The sequence below is a fragment of the Eubalaena glacialis genome, chromosome 12, assembly GCF_028564815.1.
Source record: "Eubalaena glacialis isolate mEubGla1 chromosome 12, mEubGla1.1.hap2.+ XY, whole genome shotgun sequence".
Taxonomy (NCBI): Eukaryota; Metazoa; Chordata; class Mammalia; order Artiodactyla; family Balaenidae; genus Eubalaena; species Eubalaena glacialis.
This window is the reverse complement of record NC_083727.1, coordinates 72829771-72856087: the sequence shown is the minus strand read 5'-3', so window position 1 is coordinate 72856087 and position 26317 is coordinate 72829771. Positions and strand designations below refer to the sequence as shown.

Below are 26317 nucleotides of genomic sequence, written 5' to 3'. Positions count from 1 at the left end.
CAGGGCTCAAGCCATGACCTTGTAAGACATTTTAAGGATTTTGAACTTTGTCCTTGGAACAATGGGAAGCCATTTAAAAGTACTAAGCAAAAGAGTGACAAGGGCAATTTGTCTTTTTAAAAGATCTTTGGCTGATGTGTGGAGAATGGATTGCAACGGATCTGTAAGAGTAGAAGCAGAAAAAACAGGAGGCTCAAGAAGTGGGCCAGGTGGGTGATGATGGTGTCAATTAGTGACTGTAGCCAGAACCACTTCCTTCCAACAACAGGAAGTCAGGATGGTCGGTTTTGCAGATGAGGAAAATGTGGCTGGGAGAGCTGAAGTGTCTTCCCTGGCAACATAGCAAATGGAGGGAGAACAACGATGAAGACCCTCGTCTATTTCATCGTCGAGGGAAATCAACTCTTGTTCAAATACTAGAAATGCCAAAGAAGATATGGTGGTAATGATTTTATGTTATTTTTGTGCCGGTATTAGGAAGGTAACTGAATCCTTACTCAAAGAAGAGTTTTCTTAAAATTTGTGTAGCTTTCTTTCCCAAGGGACAATTGGTACATTCTCTTCTACCTTTAGAGGAGTGATTCGCCTGGCTGGGCACTCAGAGTCACCCTCTAATTCTGATACTGGCACGCGTCTCTGGCTCAGAGCACACCATCTTTTGAACAATAGAATGTGAGGGGTTGGAGTCTGTTTCTGTGGGGTCCAGGACTGGCCTGGGGAAGAACGGAAGAGGGAAAGGTGAGACTCGTGCCTTGGGCCAGAGGGGTGGTGGTGATTTTGCCTCAGTTTCTCTGGGGGTTGTGCCCTAATGTGGTGGGTGGTACTGCCCTATGGGGGGTGGGAGAAGGGGAGCTTCAGAAAGCTCTCGTGGAGTGGGATCCAGTGGTTATACTGCTCAGTGGATCTTGGTTTTGGCTGGTACTTTATTCAGATTTTCCCTTATATTATTGTTGTCACTTAGTGTTCTTTCCCCATTATTAGGGGAGGTCTCTGGAGTCCTGGTCTAACATCTCCTCCTAGCCCACAATGTATGGTGCCTCACATACAGCAGATGCTCAGTACTGAATATTGGCTCTGTGGACTTGTCGCCTTTGGTATCCATGCTGCACAGTACAACCTCGTCTCGCAAAGAAGTCAGCATTTTTAAATCTCAAATTATAACAAACAAGGCATTGGGACATCCTGAAAATAGGACAGATTTCAGGAGTTAGCAGTGACCAGGATTGGGGATTCCACTGAGAATCTTCTCCAATGATGTGACTTTTTTTGTCCCCTTCTTTTTTCTTCACCCTTATTTCATTAGACATAGGTCGCATGTCTTTATTTTTGCATGCTAGGTGCCCAGTAGAGGTCTACTGAGCTTCTTCTCTTCTGATACTGATTTTATTTATTCTCTGTAGGCTCTGTATAGGTGGTGATAGGTGATGAGGCTGAAGTCGTGATCTCAGAGATTTTGATACACTCTCCCCCTCCTTACTTCCTTCTTTCATCGGTTATTGGAAGTTGGTTATGTGCCAGGCACTGGTTTAAGTTCTGGGGGAACAACCATGAAAGAAGACATGGCCTCTGGTTGCAAATAATACATACCAGTCTCGTGGAGAGATAAAAGGAAGTAATGGCCACTGGGAATGCAGGCAGCCAGGGAGGGCTGTCCCTGACCTGGTGGATAGCACCTTCCTGAGGCCGTTGCCTGCTGACCTCCTGAACATGGTCAAGGACAATGTGGATGCGTTAACAGACTCTACACTTGCCTTTCTCCATTTCTGCAGGTGGAGATGTCTACCCAGAGGTTAGTTTCTAACAGGACGTCCCAGCAATCTGCATCTAATTCTGATTACACCTGGGAATATGAGTATTATGAGATTGGACCAGTTTCCTTTGAAGGACTGAAGGCTCACAAATGTAAGTCTTGTGCAATTCCCCATTGTAAGCATGATGTGTGTTTGCTTTAACCTGTGAAATCCCCAGTGTTTACTTTTCCTGAACATTCTTTTTATAGAAATCTGTCCTCTACCCCCAAATCCCTGGAAAACACCCTCTCCAAATATAGGCTTGTTGCTCAGGGATGTATAATATGATTGACGAAGAACTTGAAAGATTCCCTTAGTGGGGGAACATGAATCAATGTCACTTTCAAATTGAGATTTTAAAAAAATTAATGATGCCAGCTCTCTGAAACCATGTGAACATTTGGACCATCAAAAATGTGTACACAAATAGAATCTGGAACTCTAATTTGAAGAACCTTCTCTTGTAACAGTCCGCAACGTCCTTTCAGCCCCGCTGGGTTTCTGGGGCTGTGGAAAGCAGTCTGTCTGTGTGTGTTCGTAGTGATGGACCAGAATAGCCCGCAGTCATTCCCAGCTCTGTGTTATAGGCATGCATTGTGCTTTGTGTTATTGGAGTGATCAATGATCCAGCACAGAGCAAGGAAATATAACTCTATGAAGGTTACCGTCCACCTCCAGTCATAAGTGTCTGCTGACTGGCCAGCATGAAGCAGCTCAGTTTCCTTAAGCAGAGTTGACATAATAAGCAGAAAGTACTGCCCACTACTGAGTCCTGTCGTGGTTACCCCATAAATATTCCAGAGATGTTTGCTTGTTTCAGAATGAATGTCCGCAGCACCATAAAAATCGTAGGTTCTTATCTGGCTCAGATTAATGGAACATGCTAGGAAATAACAAGAGAGACTAGAATTGAAGATGCAAATGTGGCAAAGGAAATGCTTTCACTTCTTTTGTGTTTCCTGGCCGCTGCCACTCTAAGCTGTCTTGGCATTCATGATTCCTCACTCCTACTTGCAAAGTGGGCTTTCTATTTTTTTCAGCTTCATTGAGGTATACTTGACAAATAAAATTGTAATATATTTAAAGTATACAAAGTGGTAATTTGATATATTTTATATGTTGTGAAAAGATTCCCCCCATCAAGTTAATTAACACATCCATCACCTCAGGTGTGTATTTGTTTGATTGTTTATTTGTTGGTGAGAACATTTAAGTTCTATTCTCTTGCAAATTTCAATTGTACAAAACAGTGTTATCAACTATACTTTCCATGTTATACGTTAGATCCTTAGATCTTATTCATCTTATAGCTGAAAGTTTATACTCTTTTACCAACCTCTGCTGATTTCCTCAATCCCCCAGCCCCTGGCAACCACTTTTCTACTCTCTGTTTCTATGAGTTCGACTTCTCTTTTTTTTAGAGTCTACATATAAGTGATATCATGCACTATTTGTCTTTCTCTGTCTAGCTTATTTCACTTCATATAATGCCCTCCAGTTTCGCAAATGTTGTCATAAATGACGGTATTTCCTTCTTCTTAAAGGCCAAATAATACTCAAATATCTATCTATCTATCTATAACATTTAATTAATCCATTCATCCATGAATAGACAGTTAAGTTGTTTCCATACCTTGGCTATTGTGAATAATGCTACAATGAACATGGGAGTATAGATATCCTCTTCAAGATAACGCTTTCATTTCCTTTGGATATATATCCAGAAATGGGAACGCTGGATCATATGGTAGTTCTACTTTTAATTTCCTGAGGAAATTTCATGCTGTTTTTCATAGTGGCTGCACCAGTTACATTCCTACCGACAATGCACAAGGGCTCCCTTTTCTCCGAATCCTCACCAACAGTTGTTATCTCTTGTCTTTTTGGTAACAGACATTCTAACAGTGGTGAGATGATATCTCTTTGAGGTTTTGAATTGCATTTTTCTAAAGATTAGCAATGTTGAGCACATTTTCATGTACCTATTGACCATTTGGATATCTTCTTTGGAAAAATGTGTATTCAGGCCCTTTGCCCATTTTTTTTTTTTTTTTTTTTTAATTTTTGGCTGTGTTGGGTCTTCGATGCTGCGCATGGGCTTTTCTCTAGCTGCAGCGAGCGGGGGCCACCCCCGACTGCGGTGCCCAGGCCTCCTCATTGCGGTGGCTTCTCTCGTTGCGGAGCACGGGCTCCAGGCACACGGGCTTCAGTAGTCGTGGCTCGTGGGCTCTAGAGCACAGGCTCAGTAGTTGTGGTGCACGGACCTAGTTGCTCCGTGGCATGCGGGATCCTCGCGGACCAGGGCTCGAACCCGTGACCCCTGCATCGGCAGGCAGATTCCTAACCTCTGCACCACCAGGGACGTCCCCCTTTGCCCATTTTTAAACTGCATTGTTTTTTTGCTATTGAGTTGTATGAGTTCCTTGTATATTTTGGATATTAACCCCTTACCAGATATGTGATTTGCAAATGTTTTCTCAAAGTCCATAGTTTGCCTTTTCATTTTGTTGATGGTTCCCTTCTCCCACGTGTTTATTTTTGCCTTTGTTCCCTTTGCTTTTGGTGTTAAATCCAAAAAATCATTACCAAGAGTGATGTCAAGGAGCTTACCCCTATGTTTATGACCGTTATTTTGAATTCTCACTAAGATCTGTTTCTGGAGATTTATCTTATTCTTTTGTTTGGAACATATTCCTCTATTTCTTCAGTCTCCTTGACTCTCTGTGTTGGTTTCTGTGCATTAGATAAAAGAGCCACCACTCCCAGTCTTAGCACAGTGGTCTTATATAGGAAATGAACCTTGTCATTCAGCCAGGCCTGAGATCTTAGTTTTCTCTCAAACTTGTATGATTGTTCAAGCAAACTTCTTTGTATTAGTAGCTCCTAGTAATTGAGGGTGTGTCAAGACCTGTCTGTGTCCGGAAGGAGAGGATGTGGTCAGTGCCTAGATGCAGTTTGATTAGAAGCAGAACCTCAGGCAGCAGCTGCAGAGTAAGTAGTTAAATTCTTTCCAGGGAGAAACTGGGAAATGGGCATTTTGTCTGCTCTTTCTGTGCTGAGCCTGGTGGAGAGCCATGGAAGGGTGCTGTCAGGCTTTTTAAGAACTACAGTCCTGTGGGACTCATGGCTATCAGAACTAGGATATCAGGCAGTCCCTTGGGCAGCAGCTGCAAAAGCTGGGGCACCAGACTTGTATAAAAGCTCCTTCCAGGGAGATACTGACAACTTGGTTTTTTATTATTGGAGTGGGCTAGAAGGAGAAGGCAGGGAAGTGTCTGTTGGCTTCACTGGTCCCTGGGAAGGATCACAGCTGGCCCCTAGATGCCTGATAATTTAGAAGTCTGGCCCTCAGGCATCATGTTCTAAAGTAAGCAGATAAACCCCTCTCAGAGAAAGACTGGGAAATGGGTGTTTTTGCCTGCTCCCCCTGCACTGAGCCCTGGGGAGATAGTCATGTGCGCTCATGAAGAACTGCTCCTTTGTTTGCTGTAACCTTGGATTCTCATGGACACAAGCCCTGTCTGCTTTCAGAGCTAGATGTTTAGGAGGCTTGTCTCTCTAGTGGGAGTCTTTTTTTTTTTAAATTGAGGTAAAATCGGTATATAACATTATGTAAGTTTCAGGTGTACAAAATTATATTTTAACATCTGTGTACACTACAAAGTGATCATCACCAAAGGTCTAGTTATCCACCATCACCATATAGTTGACCCCTTTTACCCATTTCACCTGTCCCCTAACTCCCTTCCCCTCTGATAACCACTGATCTGTTCTCTGTGTCTATCAATTTTTTTGTTTGTTTGTTTTAGATTCCACATATGAGTGAAATTATACAGTATTTGTCTTTCTCTGTCTATGTATTTCACTTAACATAATACCCTCAAGGTCTATCTATATTGTCTCAAATGGCAACATTGCATTCTTTTTTATGACTGAGTAATATTCCATTTTCTCTGTGTGTGTGTGTGTGTGTGTGTGTGTGTGTGTGTGTGTACCATCTTCTTTATCCATTCTTCCATTGATGGACACTTAGGTTGTTTCCAAATCTTGGCTATTGTAAATAATGCTGTGGATTGGTTCAAGGTGGCAGAGTAGAAGGACGTGCTCTCATTCCCTCTTGTGAGAGCACCGGAATCACAACTAACTGCTGAACAATCATTGACACGAAGATGCTGGAACTCACCAGAAAAGATACCCCACATCCAAAGACAAAGGAGAAGCCACAATGAGATGGTAGGAGGAGCGCAATCACAATAAAATCAAATCCCATAACTGCTGGGTGGGTGACTCACAAACTGGAGAACACTTATACCACAGAAGTCCACCCACTGGAGTGAAGGTTCTGAGCCCCACGTCAGGCTTCCCAACCTGGCGGTCTGGCAACGGGAGGAGGAATTCCTAGAGAATCAGACTTTGAAGGCTAGCGGGATTTGATTGCAGGACTTCAACAGGACTGGGGGAAACAGAGACTCTACTCTTGGAGGGCACACACAAAGTAGTGTGTGCATTGGGACACAGGGGAAGGAGCAGTGACCCCTTAGAGACTGAACCAGACATACCTGCTAGTGTTGGAGCATCTCCTACAGAGGCGGGGGGTGGCTGTCTCTCACCGTGAGGACAAGGACACTGGCAGCAGAAGTTCTGGGAAGTACTCCTTGGCGTGAGCGCTCCCAGAGTCCGCCATTAGCCCCACCAAAGAGCCCAGGTAGGCTCCAGTGTTGGGTCGCCTCAGGCCAAACAACCAACAGGGAGGGAACCCAGCCCCACCCATCAGCAGACAAGTGGATTAAAGTTTTACTGAGCTCTGCCCACCAGAGCAACAGCCAGCTCTACCCAACACCAGTCCCTCCCATCAGGAAACTTGTACAAGCCTCTTAGATAGCCTAATCCACCAGACAGCAGACAGCAGAAGCAAGAACTACAATCCTGCAGCCTGTGGAACAAAAACCACATTCACAGAAAGATAGACAAGATGAAAAGACAGAGGGCTATGTACCAGATGAATGAACAAGATAAAACCCCAGAAAAACAACTAAATGAAGTGGAGATAGGCAACCTTCCAGAAAAAGAATTCTGAATAATGATAGTGAAGATGATCCAGGACCTCGGAAAAAGAATGGAGGCAAAGATTGAGAAGATGCAAGAAATGTTTAACAGAGACCTAGAAGAATTAAAGAACAAACAACCAGAGATGAACAATACAATAACTGAAATGAAAAATACACTAGAAGGAATCAATAGCAGAATAACTGAGGCAGAAGAACGGATAAGTCACCTGGAAGACAGAATAGTGGAATTCACTGCTGCAGAACAGAATAAAGAAAAAAGAATGAAAAGAAATGAAAACAGCCTAAGAGACCTCTGGGACAACATTAAACACAACAACATTTGCATTATAAGGGTCCCAGAAGGAGAAGAGAGAGAGAAAGGACCCAAGAAAATATTTGAAGAGATTATAGCCAAAAACTTCCCTAACCTGGGAGAGGAGATAGCCACCCAAGTCCAGGAAGCACAGAGAGTCCCACACAGGATAAACCCAAGGAGAAACACGCCAAGACACATAGTAATCAATTTGGCAAAAATTAAAGACAAAGAAAAATTATTGAAAGCAGCAAGGGAAAAACAACAAATAACATACAACGGCACTCCCATAAGGTTAACAGCTGATTTCTCAGCAAAAACTCTACAAGCCAGAGGGAGTGGCATGACATACTTAAAGTGATGAAAGGGAAGAACCTACAACCAAGATTACTCTCCCTGGCAAGGATCTCATTCAGATTCGATGGAGAAATCAAAAGCTCTACAGACAAGCAAAAGCTAAGAGAATTCAGCACCACCAAACCAGCTCTACAGCAAATGCTAAAGGAACTTCTCTAAGTGGGAAACACAAGAGAAGAAAAGGATCTACAAAAACAAACACAAAACAATTAAGAAAATGGTAATACGAACATGCATATCGATAATTACCTTAAACGTGAATGGATTAAATGCTCCAACCAAAAGACACAGCCTCGCTGAATGGATACAAAAACAAGACCCATATATATGCTGTCTACAAGAGACCCACTTCAGACCTAGGGACACATACAGACTGAAAGTGAGGGAATGGAAAAAGATATTCCATGCAAATGAAAATCAAAAGAAAGCTGGAGTAGCAATACTCATATCAGATAAAATAGACTTTAAAATAAAGAATGTTACAAGGGACAAGGAAGGACACTACATAATGATCAAGGGATCAATCCAAGAAGAAGGTATAACAATTATAAATATATATGCACCCAACATAGGAGCACCTCAATACATAAGGCAACTGCTAACAGCTATAAAAGAGGAAATCGACAGTAACACAATAATAGTGGGGGACTTTAACACCTCACTTACACCAATGGACAGACCATCCAAACAGAAAGTTAATAAGGAAACACAAGCTTTAAATGACACAATAGACCAGATAGATTTAATTGATATTTATAGGACATTCCATCCAAAAACAGCAGATTACACTTTCTTCTCAAGTGCACACACAGCATTCTCCAGGATAGATCACATCTTGGGTCACAAATCAAACCTCAGTAAATTTAAGGAAATTGAAATCATATCAAGCATCTTTTCTGACCACAATGCTATGAGATTAGAAATCAATTACAGGGGAAAAAACGTAAAAAACACAAACACATGGAGGCTAAACAATACATTCCTAAATAACCAAGAGATCACTAAAGAAATCAAAGAAGAAATCAAATACCTAGAGACAAATGACAAAATATGATGATCCAAAACCTATGGGATGGGGCAAAAGCAGTTCTAAGGGGGAAGTTTATAGCAATACAATCCTACCTCAAGAAACAACAAACATCTCAAATAAACAATCTAACCTTACACCTAAAAGAACTAGAGAAAGAAGAACAAATAAAACCCAAAGTTAGTAGAAGGAAAGAAATCATAAAGATCAGAGCAGAAATAAAAAAGAAAACAAAGCAAAGATCAATAAAACTAAGAGCTGGTTCTTTGAGAAGATAAACAAAATTGATAAACCATTAGCCAGACTCATCAAGAAAAAGAGGGAGAGGACTCAAATCATTAAAATTAGAAATGAAAAACGAGAAGTTACAACAGACACTGCAGAAATACAAAGCATCCTAAGAGACTACTACAGGCAACTCTATGCCAATAAAATGGACAACCTGGAAGAAATGGACAAATTCGTAGAAAAGTATAACCTTCCAAGACTGAACCAGGAAGAAGTAGAAAATATGAACAGACCAATCACAGGTAATGAAATTGAAACTGTGATTAAAAATCTTCCAACCAACAAAAGTCCAGGACCAGATGGCTTCACAGGTGAATTCTATCAAACATTTAGAGAAGAGCTAACACCCATCCTTCTCAGACTCTTCCAAAAAAATGCAGAGGAAGGAACACTCCCAAACTCATTCTACGAGGCCACCATCACCCTGATACCAAAACCAGACCAAGATACTACAAAAAAAGAAAATTACAGACCAATATCACTCATGAATATAGATGCAAAAATCCTCAACAAAATAGTAGCAAACAGAATCCAACAACACATTAAAGGATCATACACCATGATCAAGTAGGATTTATCCCAGGGATGCAAGGATTCTTCAATATACACAAATCAATCAATGTGATACACCATATTAACAAATTGAAGGAGAAAAACCATATGATCATCTCAATAGATGCAGAAAAAGCTTTTGACAAAATTCAACACCCATTTATGATAAAAACTCTCCAGAAAGTGGGCATAGAGGGAACCTACCTCAACATATTAAAAGCCATATATGACAAGCCCACAGCAAACATCATTCTCAATGGTGAAGAACTGAAAGCATTTCCTCTAAGATCAGGAACAAGACAAGCATGTCCACTCTCATCACTATTATTCAACAAAGTTTTGGAAGTCCTAGCCATGGCAGTCAGAGAAGAAAAAGAAATAAAAGGAATACAAATTGGAAAAGAAGAAGTAAAACTGTCACTGTTTGCAGATGACATGATACTATACATAGAGAATCCTAAAGATGCCACCAGAAAACTACTAGAGCTAATCAATGAATTTGGTAAAGTTGCAGGATACAAAATGAATGCACAGAAATCTCTTGCATTCCTATACACTAATGATGAAAAATTGAGAGAGCCAAGGGGGGAAAGTGGCAGGGCATGGGGGGAGAGGTGGGATGAATTGGGAGATTGGGATTGACATATATACACCACTATGTATAAAATGGATAACTAATAAGAACCTGCTGTATAAAAAAATAAATAAAATTAAATTTAAAAAATAATGCTGCAATGAACATAGGTGTTTATATATCTTTGCGAATTAGTGTTTTCATATTCTTCAGATAAATACCTAGAAGTAGAATAGTTGGATCATACGGTAGTTCTATTCTTAATTTTTTGAGGAATCTCCATACTGTTTTGTATAGTGGCTGCACCAATTTACATTCCTACCAGTAGCGCTCAAGTGTTCCCTTTTCTTCTCATCCTCTCAAACACTTGCTATTTCTTGTCTTTTTGAGAGCCATTCTAACAGTTGTAAGGTGATATCTCATTGTGGTTTTGATTTGCATTTCTCTAATAGTTAGTGATATTGAACATCTTTTCATGTGCCTTTTGGCCATGTGTATGTCTTCTTTGGAAAGATGTCTATTCAGATCCTCTGCCCATTTTTTAGTAGCGTTGTGTGTGTTTTTTGTTGTTGTATGTGTTCTCTATATTTTTTATATTAACCCCTTTTGCATATATGATTTACTGATTTCTCCCATTCAGTAGGCTGCCTTTTTGTTTTGTTGATGGTTTCCTTCACTGTGCAGAAGCTTTTTAGTTTGATGTAGTCCCATTTATTTATCTTTGCTTTTGTTTCCCTTGCCTTTGGAGTCAGATCTCTAAAAAATCACTAAGAATGATGTCAATAAGGTTACCACCTATGTTTTCTTCTAGAAATTTTATGGTTTCAGGTCTTATATTCAAGCCTTTAATCCATTTTGAGTTAATTTTTGTGTATGGTGTAAGAGAGTGATCTAGTTTCATTCTTTTGCATGTGGCTGTCCAGTTTTCCCAACACCATTTATTGAAGAGACTGTCCTTTCCCCATACTATGTCCTTGGCTCCACTGTCATAGATTAATTGTCCATATATGTGTGGGTTTACTTCTGGGCTCTCTCTTTTCTTCATCGATCTGTGTGTCTGTTTTTATGCCAATATCATACTGTTTTGATACTATAGCTTTGTGGTATATTTTGAAATCAGGGAGTATGATTCCCCCAGGTTTGTTCTTTCTCAAGATTGCTTTGACTATTCAGGATCTTTTGTGGTTACATACAAATTTTAGAATTATTTGTTCTACTTCTGTGAAATATGTCATTGGTATTTTGTTAGGGATGGCGTTGAATCTGTAGATTGCTTTGCATAGTATGGACATTTTAGCAATGTTAATTTTTCCAATCCATGAATGCAGAATATCTTTCCATTTATTTGTGTCTTCTTCAGGTTTTTTTTGTCAGAGTCTTACAGTTTTCAGCATAGAGATTTTCACCTCCTTGGTTAAATTTATTCTTAGGTATTTTATTCTTTTTGATACAATTGTAAATGGAATTGTTTTCTTAATTTCTACTTATGATAGTTCATTATCAGTGTATAGAAATACCAGAGTTTCTGTATATTGAATTTGTATCCTGCAAGTTTACTGAATTCATTTTTATAGTTGTAACAGTTTTTTGGTGGAGTCTTCAGGGTTTTCTACATATAGTATCATGTCAGCTGCAAATAGTGAAAGTTTTACTTGTTCCTTTTCAATTTGGATGCTTTTTATTTCTTTTTCTTGTCTAATTGCTAAGACTTCCAATACTATGTTGAATAAAAGTGACAACTGTGGGCATCCTAGTCTTGTTCCTGGTCTTAGAGGAAAAGCTTTCAGTTTTTCCCTGTTGAGTATGATGTTAGCTGTGGGTTTGTTATATTGATATATGGCTTTTATTAAGTTGAGGTACATTTCCTCCATACCCACTTTTTTTTTTCCCATGCTGTCCTGTTACATTTAATCTCAGCAACTTGCATCCAAGAACTCATTCAAGAGAACATTATATAAGTTTATAAGCCATATTAAGTTGTACCAAAACAGCTTTGCTCTCCTATAAACAGCCCTGCAAAACATTGTGTTTCTATTTGGTACTTAGATGATACTTTTTAAAAAAATTAAAGTATAGTTGATTTACAATGTTGTGCCAATCTCTGCTGTATAGCAAAATGACTCAGTTATACACATACATGCATTCTTTGCCATTATGGTTTATCCCAGGAGATTGGATATAGTTCCCTGTGCTATACAGTAGGACTTTGTTGTTTATCCATTCAAAATGTAATAGTTTGCATCTACCAACCCCAAACTCTAACTTGATCCCTTTCCCTTCCCATCCCCCTTGGCAACCACAAGTCTGTTCTCTATAGCTGTGAGTCTATTTCTGCTTTGTAGATAAGTTCATTTGTGCCATATTTTAGATTCCACATATATGTGATATCATATAGTATTTGTCTTTCTCTTTCTGACTTATTTCACTTAGTATGATCATCCCTAGTTGCATCCATGTTGCTGAAAATGGCATTATTTCATTCTTTTTTATGGCTGAGTAATATTCCATTGTATATATGTGCCCCATCTTCTTTATCCATTCATCTGTCAATGGACATTTAGGTTGCTTCCATGTCTTGGCTATTGTGAATAGTGCTGCTATGAACATAGGGGTGCATGTATCTTTTTGAATTATAGTTTTGTCTGGGTATATGCCCAGGAGTGGGGTTGCAGGATCATATGGCAACTCTATTTTTAGTTCTTTAAGGAACCTCCATACTGTTTTCCATAGCAGCTGCACCAACTTACATTCCCACCAACAGTGTAGGAGGGTTCCCTTTTCTCCACACCCTCTTCAACACTTGTTATTTGTAGGCTTTTTAATGATGGTCATTTTGACTGGTGTGAGGTGGTACCTCATTGCAGTTTTGATTTGCATTTCTCTAATAATTAGTGATGTTGAGCATCTTTTCATGTGCCTATTGGCCATCTGTATGTCTTTTTGGAGAAATGTCTATTAATATAGTCACTTTGTTGAGAGTTCTTGTAAATGGATGTAGACTTTTGTCAAATGCTTTTTATGCAACGATTGATATGATCATATGATTTTTATCTTTCATCCTGTTAATGTGGTGTATCATGTTGATTGATTTGCAGATACTGAACTGTTTTTGCATCCCTGGAATAAATCCCTCTTGTTCATGGTGTATGATCTTTTTAATGTATGTTAAATTCAGTTTGCTAATGTTTTGTTGAAGATTTTTGCATCTATTTTCATCAAAGATATTGGCCTGTGATTTTTTTCCCCTTGGTATTCTTGTCTGGTTTTGGTATCAGGATAATATGGCCTTGTAAAATGAGTTGGAAACATTTCCTCCTCTTAATTTTTTTGGAACAGTTTGAAAAGCATAGGTATTAAATCTTCTTTGAATGTTTGGTAGAATTCACCAGTGACGTCACCTGGTCCTATACTTTTGTTTGTTTGGAAGTTTTTAAAAATTTCTGATTCAATCTCCTTACTAGTAATTGGTCTATTCAGATTTTCTATTTCTCCATATTTCAGTCTTAGAAGTTTGTGTGTTTCTAGAAACTTATCCATTTCTTCTAGGTTGTTGAATTTGTTGGTGTATAATTGTTCTTAGGAGTCTCTTATAATCTTTTGTATTTCTGTGGTATCAGTTGTAATTTCTCCTCTTTCATTTCTGACTTTATTTATTTGATTCCTCTCTCTCATTTTTTTTTCTTGGTTAGTCTAGCTGTTGGCTTGTTGATTTTGTTTATCTTTTCAAAGAACCAGCTCTTAGTTTCATTAATCCTTTCTATTTTTTTCATTTATTTCGGGTCTGATCTTTATTATTTCCTTCCTAATGCCAACTTTGAACTTTGTTTGTTCTTTGTTTTCTAGATCCTTTAGGTGTAATGTTAGATTGTTTATTTGAGATTTTTCTTGTTTCTCTTGGTAGACCTGTATTGCTATGAACTTCCCTCTTAGAATCGCTTTTGCTGCCTCTTATAGATTTTAGTATGTCATACTTTTGTTTTCATCTGTCTCTAGGTATTTTTTAATTTCTCCTTTGATTTCTTCAAAGACTCATTAGTTGTTCAGATTAAATGTTGTTTAATATCCACATTTTTGTGGTTTTTACAATTTTCTTCCCATATTTGATTTCTAGTTTTATACCATTGTGGTTGGAAAAGATGCTTAATATGATTTCAAACTTCTTGAATTTATTGAGACTTGTTTTTTTAGCCTAACATGTGATCTAGCCTGGAGAGTGTTCCATGTGCACCTGAGAATGGGTACTCTGCTGCTTTTGGATGAAACGCTTTGTATATATCTATTAAGTCTGTCTGCTCTAATGTGTCGTTTAAGCCCAATGTTTCTTTATTGATTTTCTGTTTGAATGATGTATCCATTGATGTAAGTGGGCTGTTAAAGTCCCCTACTGTTAGTTTGTTCCTGTTAATTTCACTCCTTAGGCCTGTTAATATTTGCTTTATGTATTGTGGAGCTCCTATATTGGGTGCATATGTATTTTTTAAGTGTTACATCTTCTTGCTGCATTGACCTCTTTATCATTATATATATCCTCTTTGTCTTGTATTACATTATTTGTTTTAAAGTCTATTTTGTATGATATGAGTATAGCTACACCAGCTTTCTTTTAGTTTCCATTTGCATGGCCTATCTTTCCCCATCCTTTCACTTTTAATTTGTGTGTGTCCTTACTTCTGAAGTGGACCTCTTGTAGGCAGCATCCAGATGGGTCTTGTTTTTTTATCCATTCAGTCACTCTGTGTCTTTTGATTGGACAATTTAGTCCACTTACGTTTAAAGTAATTACTGATAGATATGTACTTATTGCCATTTTGTTATTTTCTGATTGTTTTTCTAGTTCCTCTCTGTTTCTTTTTCTCTTTCTCTCTTCCCTTGTGGTTTCATGACTGTCTTTAGTGTTATGTTTAGGTTAATTCCTCTTTCTTTTGTGTATTTACTATAAGTTTTTGTTTGTGGCTACCATGGTTTACATATGACACCCTATGCACATAATGGTCTGTTTTAGGTTGATAACAACTTAAATTTGAACACATTCCAGAAGGTTACTTTTTTTTTTACTCCCTCCCTCATGTTTTATATTTTTGATGACATCTTTTACATTTTTTATTTTATGCATATTTTAACTAATTATTTTAGTTAATTTTTCTAGTTTTTGTCTTTTAATCTTCATTCTTGCTTTATAAGTGATTGATCCATTACCTTTACTACTGATTTACCTTTTCTAGTGAGACTGTTACTCAGGTTATGTTTTTATGTTATTAATCAGTGCCATTTCTTTTTAACTTAAAGAAGTCTCTTTATCATTTTTTGTAAGTCCAGTTTAATGGTGATGAACTCCACTAGGTTTAGCTTATCTGGGAAACTCTTAATCTCTTCAATTCTGAATGATAACCTTGTCAAGTAGAGAACTTTTGGTTGGAATTTTTTCCTTTCAGCACTTTTTTTTTTTTTTTTTTTTTTTTAAACATCTTTATTGAAGTATAATTGCTTTACAATGGTGTGCTAGCTTCTGCTTTACAACAAAGTGAATCAGTTACACATATACATATGTTGCCATATCTCTTCCCTCTTGCATCTCCCTCCCTCCCACCCTCCCTATCCCACCCCTCTAGGTGGTCACAAAGCACCGAGCTGATCTCCCTGTGCTATGCGGCTGCTTCCCACTAGTTATCTATTTTACATTTGGTAGTGTATATATGTCCATGACACTCTCTCACCCTGTCACATCTCACCCCTCCCCCTCCCCATATCCTCAAGTCCATTCTCTAGTAGGTCTGTGTCTTTATTCCCATCTTGCCACTAGGTTCTTCATGACCTCTTTTTTTTTTTTTTTTTCCCTTAGATTCCATATATATGTGTTAGCATACTGTATTTGTTTTTCTCTTTCTGACTTACTTCACTCTGTGTGACAGACTCTAACTCCATCCACCTCATTACAAACACCTCCATTTCATTTCTTTTTATGGCTGAGTAATATTCCATTGTATATATGTGCCACATCTTCTTTATCCATTCATCCGATGATGGACACTTAGGTTGCTTCCATGTCCTGGCTATTGTAAACAGAGCTGCAATGAATATTTTGGTACATGACTCTTTCTGAATTATGGTTTTCTCAGGGTATATGCCCAGTAGTGGGATTGCTGGGTCATATGGTAGTTCTATTTTTAGTTTTTTAAGGAACCTCCATACTGTTCTCCATAGTGGCTGTATCAATTTACATTCCCACCAACAGTGCAAGAGTGTTCCCTTTTCTCCACACCCTCTCCAGCATTTATTGTTTGTAGATTTTTTGATGATGGCCATTCTGACCGGTGTGAGATGATACCTCATTGTAGTTTTGATTTGCATTTCTCTAATGATTAATGATGTTGAGCATTCTTTCATGTGTCTGTTGGCAATCTGTATCTCTTCTTTGGAGAAATGTCTATTTAGGTCTTCTGCCCATTTTTGGATTGGGTTGTTTGTTTTTTTGTTATTGAGCTGCATGAGCTGCTTGTAAATCTTGGAGATTAATCCTTTGTCCGTTGCTTCATTTGCAAATATTTTCTCCCATTCTGAGGGTTGTCTTTTGGTCTTGTTTATGGTTTCCTTTGCTGTGCAAAAGCTTTTAAGTTTCATTAGGTCCCATTTGTTTATTTGTGTTTTTATTTCCATTTCTCTAGGACCTGGGTCAAAAAGGATCTTGCTGTGACTTATGTCATAGAGTGTTCTGCCTATGTTTTCCTCTAAGAGTTTGATAGTGTCTGGCCTTACACTTAGGTCTTTAATCCATTTTGAGTTTATTTTTGTGTATGGTGTTAGGGAGTGTTCTAATTTCATACTTTTACATGTACCTGTCCAATTTTCCCAGCACCACTTATTGAAGAGGCTGTCTTTTCTCCACTGTATATGCTTGCCTCCTTTATCAAAGATAAGGTGACCATATGTGCGTGGGCTTATCTCTGGGCTTTCTATCCTGTTCCATTGATCTATATTTCTGTTTTTGTGCCAGTACCAAACTGTCTTGATTACTGTAGCTTTGTAATATAGTCTGAAGTCAGGGAGCCTGATTCCTCCAGCTCCATTTTTCGTTCTAAAGATTGCTTTGGCTATTCGGGGTCTTTTGTGTTTCCATACAAATTGTGAAATTTTTTGTTCTAGTTCTGTGAAAAATGCCAGTGGTAGTTTGATAGGGATTGCATTGAATCTGTAGATTGCTTTGGGTAGCAGAGTCATTTTCACAATGTTTATTCTTCCAATCCAAGAACATGGTATATCTCTCCATCTGTTTGTATCATCTTTAATTTCTTTCATCAGTGTCCTATAATTTTCTGCATACAGGTCTTTTGTCTCCTTAGGTAGGTTTATTCCTAGGTATTTTATTCTTTTTGTTGCAATGGTAAATGGGAGTGTTTTCTTAATTTCACTTTCAGATTTTTCATCATTAGTATACAGGAATGCAAGAGATTTCTGTGCATTAATTTTGTATCCTGCTACTTTACCAAATTCATTGATTAGCTCTAGTAGTTTTCTGGTAGCATCTTTAGGATTCTCTATGTATAGTATCATGTCATCTGCAAACAGTGACAGCTTTACTTCTTCTTTTCCGATTTGGATTCCTTTTATTTCTTTTTCGTCTCTGATTGCTGTGGCTAACACTTCCAAAACTATGTTGAATAATAGTGGTGAGAGTGGGCAACCTTGTCTTGTTCCTGATCTTAGTGGAAATGGTTTCAGTTTTTCACCATTGAGGACAATGTTGGCTGTGGGTTTGTCATATACGGCCTTTATTATGTTGAGGAAAGTTCCCTCTATGCCTACTTTCTGCAGGACTTTTATCATAAATGGGTGTTGAATTTTGTCGAAAGCTTTCTCTGCATCTATTGAGATGATCATACGGTTTTTCTCCTTCAATTTGTTAATATGATGTATCACGTTGATTGATTTGCGTATATTGAAGAATCCTTGCATTCCTGGAATAAACCCCACTTGATCATGGTGTATGATCCTTTTAATGTGCTGTTGGATTCTGTTTGCTAGTATTTTGTTGAGGATTTTTGCATCTATGTTCATCAGTGATATTGGCCTGTAGTTTTCTTTCTTTGTGACATCTTTGCCTGGTTTTGGTATCAGGGTGATGGTGGCCTCGTAGAATGAGTTGGGGAGTGTTCCTCCCTCTGCAATATTTTGGAAGAGTTTGAGAAGGAGAGGTGTTAGCTCTTCTCTAAATGTTTGATAGAATTCGCCTGTGAAGCCATCTGGTCCTGGGCTTTTGTGTGTTGGAAGATTTTTAATCACAGTTTCAATTTCAGTGCTTGTGATTGGTCTGTTCATATTTTCTATTTCTTCCTGGTTCAGTCTCGGCAGGTTGTGCATTTCTAAGAATCTGTCCATTCCTTCCAGGTTGTCCATTTTATTAGCATAGAGTTGCTTGTAGTAATCTCTTATGATCGTTTGTATTTCTGCAGTGTCAGTGGTTACTTCTCCTTTTTCATTTCTAATTCTATTAATTTGAGTCTTCTCCTTTTTTCTCTTGATGAGTCTGGCTAATGGTTTATCAATTTGGTTTATATTCTCAAAGAACCAGCTTTTAGTTTCATTGATTTTTGCTATTGTTTCCTTCATTTCTTTTTCATTTGTTTCTGATCTGATCTTTATGATTTCTTTCCTTCTGCTAGCTTTGGGGTTTTTTTGTTCTTCTTTCTCTAATTGCTTTAGGTGCAAGGTTAGGTTGTTTATTCGAGATGTTTCCTGTTTCTTGATGTAGGCTTGTATTGCTATAAACTTCCCTCTTAGAACTGCTTTTGCTGCATCCCATAGGTTTTGGATCGTCGTGTCTCCATTGTCATTTGTTTCTAGGTATTTTTTGATTTCCCCTTTGATTTCTTCAGTGATCACTTCGTTATTAAGTAGTGTATTGTGTAGCCTCCATGTGTTTGTATTTTTTACAGATCTTTTCCTGTAATTGATATCTAGTCTCATAGCGTTGTGGTCGGAAAAGATACTTGATACGATTTCAATTTTTTTAAATTTACCAAGGCTTGATTTGTGACCCAAGATATGATCTATCCTGGAGAATGTTCCATGAGCACTTGAGAAAAATGTGTATTCTGTTGTTTTTGGGTGGAATGTCCTATAAATATCAATTAAGTCCATCTTGTTTAATGTATCATTTAAAGCTTGTGTTTCCTTATTTATTTTCATTTTGGATGATCTGTCCATTGGTGAAAGTGGGGTGTTAAAGTCCCCTACTATGATTGTGTTACTGTCGATTTCCCCTTTTATGGCTGTTAGTATTTGCCTTATGTATTGAGGTGCTCCTATGTTGGGTGCATATATATTTACAATTGTTATACCTTCCTCTTGGATCGATCCCTTGATCATTATATAGTGTCCATCTTTGTCTCTTGTAATTGTCTTTATTTTAAAGTCTATTTTGTCTGATATGAGAATTGCTACTCCAGCTTTCTTTTGATTTCCATTTGCATGGAATATCTTTTTCCATCCCCTCACTTTCAGTCTGTATGTGTCTCTAGGTCTGAAGTGGGTCTCTTGTAGACAGCATATATATGGGTCTTGTTTTTGTATCCATTCAGCCAGTCTGTGTCTTTTGGTGGGAGCATTTAATCCATTTACATTTAAGGTAATTATCGATATGTATGTTCCTATTCCCATTTTCTTAAATGTTTTGGGTTTGTTATTGTAGGTGTTTTCCTTCTCTTGTGTTTCTTGCCTAGAGAAGTTCCTTTAGCATTTGTTGTAAAGCTGGTTTGGTGGTGCTGAACTCTCTCAGCTTTTGCTTGTCTGTAAAGGTTTTAATTTCTCCATCAAATCTGAATGAGATCCTTGCTGGGTAGAGTAATCTTGGTTGTAGGTTTTTCTCCTTCATCACTTTAAGTATATCCTGCCACTCCCTTCTGGCTTGCAGCGTTTCTGCTGAAAGATCAGCTGTTAACCTTATGGGGATGCCCTTGTGTGTTATCTGTTGTTTTTCCCTTGCTGCTTTTAATATGTTTTCTTTATATTTAATTTTTGATAGTTTGATTAATATGTGTCTTGGTGTGTTTCTCCTTGGATTTATCCTGTATGGGACTCTCTGTGCTTCCAGGACTTGATTAACTATTTCCTTTCCCATATTAGGGAAGTTTTCAACTATAATCTCTTCAAATATTTTCTCAGTCCCTTTCTTTTTCTCTTCTTCTTCTGGGACCCCTATAATTCGAATGTTGGTGCGTTTAATGTTGTCCCAGAGGTCTCTGAGACTGTCCTCAGTTCTTTTCATTCTTTTTTCTTTATTCTGGTCTGCAGTAGTTATTTCCACCATTTTATCTTCCAGGTCACTTATCCGTTCTTCTGCCTCAGTTATTCTGCTATTGATCCCATCTAGAGTATTTTTAATTTCATTTATTGTGCTTGTCATCGTTTCTTGATTCCTCTTTAGTTCTTCTACGTCCTTGTTAAATGTTTCTTGCATTTTGTCTATTCTATTTCCAAGACTTTGGATCATCCTTACTATCATTATTCTGAATTCTTTTTCAGGTAGACTACCTATTTCCTCTTCATTTGTTAGGTCTGGTGTGTTTTGACCCTGCTCCTTCATCTGCTGTGTGTTTTTCTGTCTTCTCATTTTGCTTATCTTACTGTGTTTGGGGTCTCCTTTTCACAGGCTGCAGGTTCGTAGTTCCCGTTGTTTTTGGTATCTGTCCCCAGTGGCTAAGGTTGGTTCAGTGGGTTGTGTAGGTTTCCTGGTGGAGGGAACTAGTGCCTGTGTTCTGGTGGATGAGGCTGGATGTTGTCTTTCTGGTGGGTTCGTCCACGTCTGGTGGTGTGTTTTGGGGTGTCTGTGGCCTTATTATGATTTTAGGCAGCCTCTCTGTTAATGGATGGGGCTGTGTTCCTCTCTTGCTAGTTGTTTGGCATAGGGTGTCCAGCACTGTAGCTTGCTGGTCGTTGAGTGAAGCTGGGTCTTGATGTTGAGATGGAGATCTGTGAGAGATTTTCGCCGTTTGGTATTACGTGGAGCTGGGAGGTCTCTTGTGGACCAGTGTCCTGAAGTTGGCTCTCCCACCTCAGAGGCACAGCCCTGATGCCTGGCTGGAGCACCAAGAGCCTTTCATCCACACGGCCAAGTACGTGGGGATTTTCTTGCCTTTTGGGAGGTCTGACGTCTTCTGCCAGCGTTCAGTGGGTGTTCTGTAGGAGCAGTTCCACGTGTAGATGTATTTCTCATGTATCTGTGGGGAGGAAGGTGATCTCCGCGTCTTACTCTTCCGCCATCTTGCCCCCGCCCCCCTTTCAGCACTTTGAATATGTTCTGCCACTCCCTTCACCTGCTAAGTTTCTGCTGAAAAATTTACTGATAGCCTTATGAGGTTTCTCTTGTATATGTAAAGTTTTTTTTTGTTTTTTGTTTTGTTTTAGCTACTTTTAAGATTCTCTCTTTATCTTTGCCTTTTATCATTTTAATTATGATGTGTCTTGGTGTGGATCTCTTTGGGTTCATCTTATTTGGAACTCTCTAGACTTACTGGACCTAGATGTCTATTTCCTTCTTCAGACTAGGAAAGTTTTCAGCTAATATTTCTTCAGATAAGCTTTCTGGCCCTTTCTCCTCCTTTTGGGACCCCTATAATGTGAATGTTATTCTGCTTGACATTGTTCCAAAGGTCCCTTGAGATATCTTTACTTTTTAAAATTCTTTTTTTGTTTTTGCTCCTTTGTCTTAGTGAGTTCCATTGTTTTGTCTTCCTGGTCTGTTCTGCTTCATCCAGTCTGCTGTTGAACCCCTCTAGTTTATTTATCAGTTCAGTTATTATATTCTTCAGCTCTTTAACTTCTGTTTAGTATTTTCTTATATTTTCTCTTTCTTTGTTGAAGCTCTTACTGTGTTCCTCCATTCTTCTCCCAAGTTCAGTGAGCATCTTTATGACCATTTCTTTGAACTCTTTATCAGGTAGATTGCTTATCTCCATTTCATTAAGGTCTTTTTCTGAGGTTTTGTCTTGTTCTTTCGTTTGGGACATATTCCTCTGTCTCCTCATTTTGAGTAACTCTCTGTGTTTGTTTCTGTGTATTGGACCAAAAAGCTGCCTCCTCCAGTCTTGAAGGAGTGGCCTTGTATAGGAAGTCCTGTGGGGCCCAGACGCCCTGGCCACTAGAGCTGGGCACTCAAGGGGCATCCCCTGTATGGGCTGCATGTGCCAGCCTGCTGCAGTGCAGGGGTGGGCAGAGGTCTTGCCCAACCCAGCTGTGGCATGCAGCTGTGGCACAGGGGTGGGTGGAGCTCTCAGTGGGGCACACCTACTGGCACTAGCAGGTTAGAGGGAGACTTCCAAAATGGCACCCACCAGTGCTGGCATTAGCAAGGTAGAATGAAATCACAAGAATGACATCTGCCAGTGTGTCCATCACCAGAAAGAGTCCCAGCAGGTTCCTGCCTTTCCAGCAGATGCTTGAAGATTAGTTAATGGGTCTCCTTCATGAATAGTCCAGGTGCTTTTCAAACGGGTGTTTCTGTGCTGGATTCTGGGGCAAGGGAGTCTGTGAGCCCTTTAAAAAGCAGGTTCTCCATTCCCTACAGATCTATGTTTTTCCCGGACGTAATCCCCATTGGTTTTCAAAGCCAGGCATTTTGGGGGCTTGTCTCTCCTATGCAGGATCTAAGATTTGGGGTGCTTGCTATAGAGCACAGACCCCCTCACTCCTTAGAGAAAAGTTCTGTATTTTTGAGATCCCTCCCAATTGTGGGTCGCTGCACCTAGGGTGGAGATTTTTTTTTGGTGAGACTGTGTTTCTGCATCTCCTAACTGTCTCAGTGCTGTTTTTTTATCCTTTGCTGTGGAGGCTCTGTTTGTCCAGTTTTCAGGTCTTTTTTAGAAGGAAGTGTTCCCTATGTAATTGTAGATTTGTTGTGTCCGTGGGAGGAGGTGAATTCAGGAACTTCCTACACCACCATCTTGAACTGCCTCCAGTGGGGCTCTAGATGTGTGGTCCAAACCCTTCCTCAGGGAGAATGTGGCAGTTGGGGGTTACCTCAGATTGCTCTATTGCTGTGCTAGGGGTGGAGTTAATGGCAAGAGTGTGTCTCGTCGGGGTGTGAAATCACCCCCTTGTGTCTCTTACCTTTCCTACTCATTTGGATGCGAGTAGGAAATCATTTGTCAGATGTGTAGGAGTTGCTCAGCTAGTTTCTGGATCTCTTTCAGAGGGAATTGCTCCATATGTAGCTGTATATTCCGTGTGTCTGTGGGAGGACGGGAGCTCAGGAACCTCCTGAGTCTCCATCGTGGTCAACTCCCAATTCCAGCTAATTAAGTGCTTAGGCTTTGTTCCCACTCCCTCATTGCAGGAAGGACCACAAGAGCTGGGGCTTCATATATAGGTCCTGAGGGCCTGGATGCTACTGATTGCTGATGGCTGTGGCAGAGCATCTGGCTGGACAATTAGAGGGACAGGGGCAGTGATACCCTGGCTGGTTCCTGCCCTCTGGTCTCCAGTGATGGGACTGTAAAGGGCTTCAGAGTTACTAATTTCCTGGATCAAGAGCTTTCTATTTTTGTTCCTTAAAAATCATTAACTAAACCACATATCCTTTACCCCTGAAGTGAATAGTAATAATTAAATGCTTTTGCTCATTCCTGTATTGATGTCTTCTCAGTAGTTCTTTGTGGAAGTAAAAAAAATAAATAAATAAAGTACATGGAATCCATTAGGATGTGCTGTCATCAATTATCTGATGGAGGGCTGTTGCCGTCAGGGTGTGAAATCACCCCCTTTAACTTACTTTGATTCTTTAATCTGTTATTTTCTGGGAAAATCTGTAGGTAAGGATACTTGCTGTTAAGAATTTTAGTGGAAATCAAAATGACTGGGCAAATTGCCGTATATTTCCCTGTAATCTAAGCTTTTACAGCTTGGTGACACAGATTTTATTTTTGTGTCATTTTGCTCCTGTCTCTTTTTCTTAGTTTAAGGGGCAGAGAAAACAGCTTGCTGCTGTAGTTTTGGTTGGTGCATTTCCAGAAACAGTTGAAAATCTCTTTGGGGCATATTACATTTAGAAATGATTATAGCTGGAAAAAATTCCTGCAAAATGTGGGGAGAAGTATGATACACTACATACTTACTTTACTTACTATATCATTAATAAGGAGTGCATTTGTTTTAACATTCCCATTAGGAAAAAACAAAAATTCCTGGGTGGGTTCTTACTGTTTTGATTAAGAGATCTGATTAAAGTAGAGGCCCTTAGCTTCAGGAACAAACCCCAAGACATACAGGAAAGTAAGTCAACTATGTACTGTGTACCTTGGTATAGTCTCTTCCACTTTAAAATGCTGTAATTCTGGCCTTCAAGTGTGTCTCCTTGTTTGGCTGAGCAAAATTCAAAGCCAGTTAGGTGCAGTTTCAAAAGAATAAAAGCGAGTCATTTCAATGGGAAGCACTTATGAAGATAGGAATGACCATAGCAATTACCTTCATTTATTTTACCTGTAATGGATCTTCATAGCAACAATAGCTACATCTCTAGTTAGACTAAGTTCTCCTGCCTGCTGAAATTAAGATTCCTACCTCCAAAGGGTCTTTCATCTGAGAAACAACCTCTGATGGTCATTGTAAATTCTCCTTTTGCCTTCAGTTTTGGATCTGGTATTAAACCTTATAACTATCAGAAGTGGATATATATCTGACATACACTGGGTACCAGCAGAATGGACATTCATTCATTCATTCATTCTGCACGTATTTGTTGAGTACCTGTTATGTGCAGCACTATTTTAAGCACTGGAGGTACAACAGTGAACAGAAAAGACAAAACACTTTCTCTTATGGATCTTGCATTTTACTGGGAGAGAGAGATAATAAGTAAGTTAAATAGACGAACTATGCCAGATGGTGATAAAAGATAAAGTAGGGAAAGGAGATGTGGAGAGTCGAGGTGAAAGTATAGCTAGAATGGCCATGGAAGACCTTCCTGAGAAGGAGAAATATGATAAAAGACCTGAAGGAAGTGAGAGATTGAGCTGTAAGATACCTTGGGAAGAACATTCCAGAAAGTGCTCCATGGCAAGAGCAAAATGGAACACACAAGGAACAATGAGGAGGTCAGCCTGGTGCCAGAGGGGTGAATAAGAGTCAGAACATCAGGAGACAAAGTCAGATGATGGGGAAGAGGACATTGGGGCCTTAGAGGTCAAGCTAAGGACTTATGATTTATGACATTTTCTCTGAGAAGTCATTTGAGGGTTTGGAGCAGAAGCGTGGTACCTAGCTTGGGTTTCAGTAAGATCACTCTGCAGCTGGGGAAGGAAGGGGATGAGATTGGAAGCAGAGACCAGGCAGGGGGCTATTGCAGAAATCCAGGCAGCTGCTGAGGTGACTTGGACCATGGTTGGGGAAGTGGAGTGGTAAGAAGTACATATACTCTGGATCTTTTTGAAGATAGATCTGACAGGATTTGTCAATGGATTGGCAGTAGGGTATAGCAATTGGCAGTAGGGTATAGCAAGCGAAAGAGAAGGGCCAAGGATGATTTGAAACATGTGATCTGAGTAACCGGCAGGATGAATTGCCATTGACTGAGATGGGGAAGACTGGGAGAAACAGCACCATCAGGAGGTCACTTTTGGACTTGTTCAATTGAGCCCCATCAGACCTCCAAGAGGACATGAGGAGAGAGGTAGGTATACAGTGAAGGTATAAATTTGAGAGTCATCAGCATATTCAAACCCAAGAGGCTGGTTGAATGAGTATTGATTAGAAAACTAAAGAGGTCCCAGAATTGAGCCCTGGGACACACTAGCATTTAGAAATTGGGGAATGTTCAGAAGAAAGCAGCAAAGGAGCCTGAATGGAATTTATAGAAAGGTAAGAAGAAAATTGTGTGATTGTGGTTTCCTGGAAGCCAAGTGAAGAAAGGGTTTCAAAGATGAGACCATGGAATGTGACATGCTGCTATTATGGTCAAGTAAGTCGAGGGCTGAGACTTGACTCTTGGATTTACAGTGTAGAAATTACTGGCAATGACCTTAAAAGCAGTTTCAGTGGAGTGTTAGGAGTAAAAACTGCTAGAATTGGTTCAATAAAAAATGAGAGGAGAGGAACTGGAGACAGTATGTACAGACAGATCTCTCAAGAATTGTGTTATAAATTTAAGGAGGGAGAGAAATGGGGCATTTATGAAGGGCTTGGCTAGGTGAGACATGGTTTTTTAGAAAAGCAGAAGCAAAAGCCTATGAGTCGATGAGTTTACATTTTAGCAGGACCACTCTGGTAGCTGTGTTGAGATGAGACTGAAGGAGCATCCTCTGATTCTGAGTCATCAGTGGTGGCCACAGTCTGTACTTTTGTCATGTGCCAACTTGCAGATAATGCCAGATACATGCATGG

At 39.3% G+C, this 26317-nt stretch overlaps 1 protein-coding gene across 2 annotated transcripts in view; it reads left to right on the top strand.

Moving 5' to 3' along the window:
• Positions 1-26317, top strand: part of MRAP2 (melanocortin 2 receptor accessory protein 2) — a 58761-nt gene that overhangs the window by 13240 nt on the left and 19204 nt on the right. For both annotated transcript variants that reach the window (XM_061207384.1, XM_061207383.1), the window contains exon 2: positions 1770-1902. In XM_061207384.1, the coding sequence (XP_061063367.1) occupies positions 1776-1902 (127 nt within the window). In that variant the 5' untranslated portion in view covers positions 1770-1775. The remainder of the gene's footprint in view (positions 1-1769; positions 1903-26317) is intronic.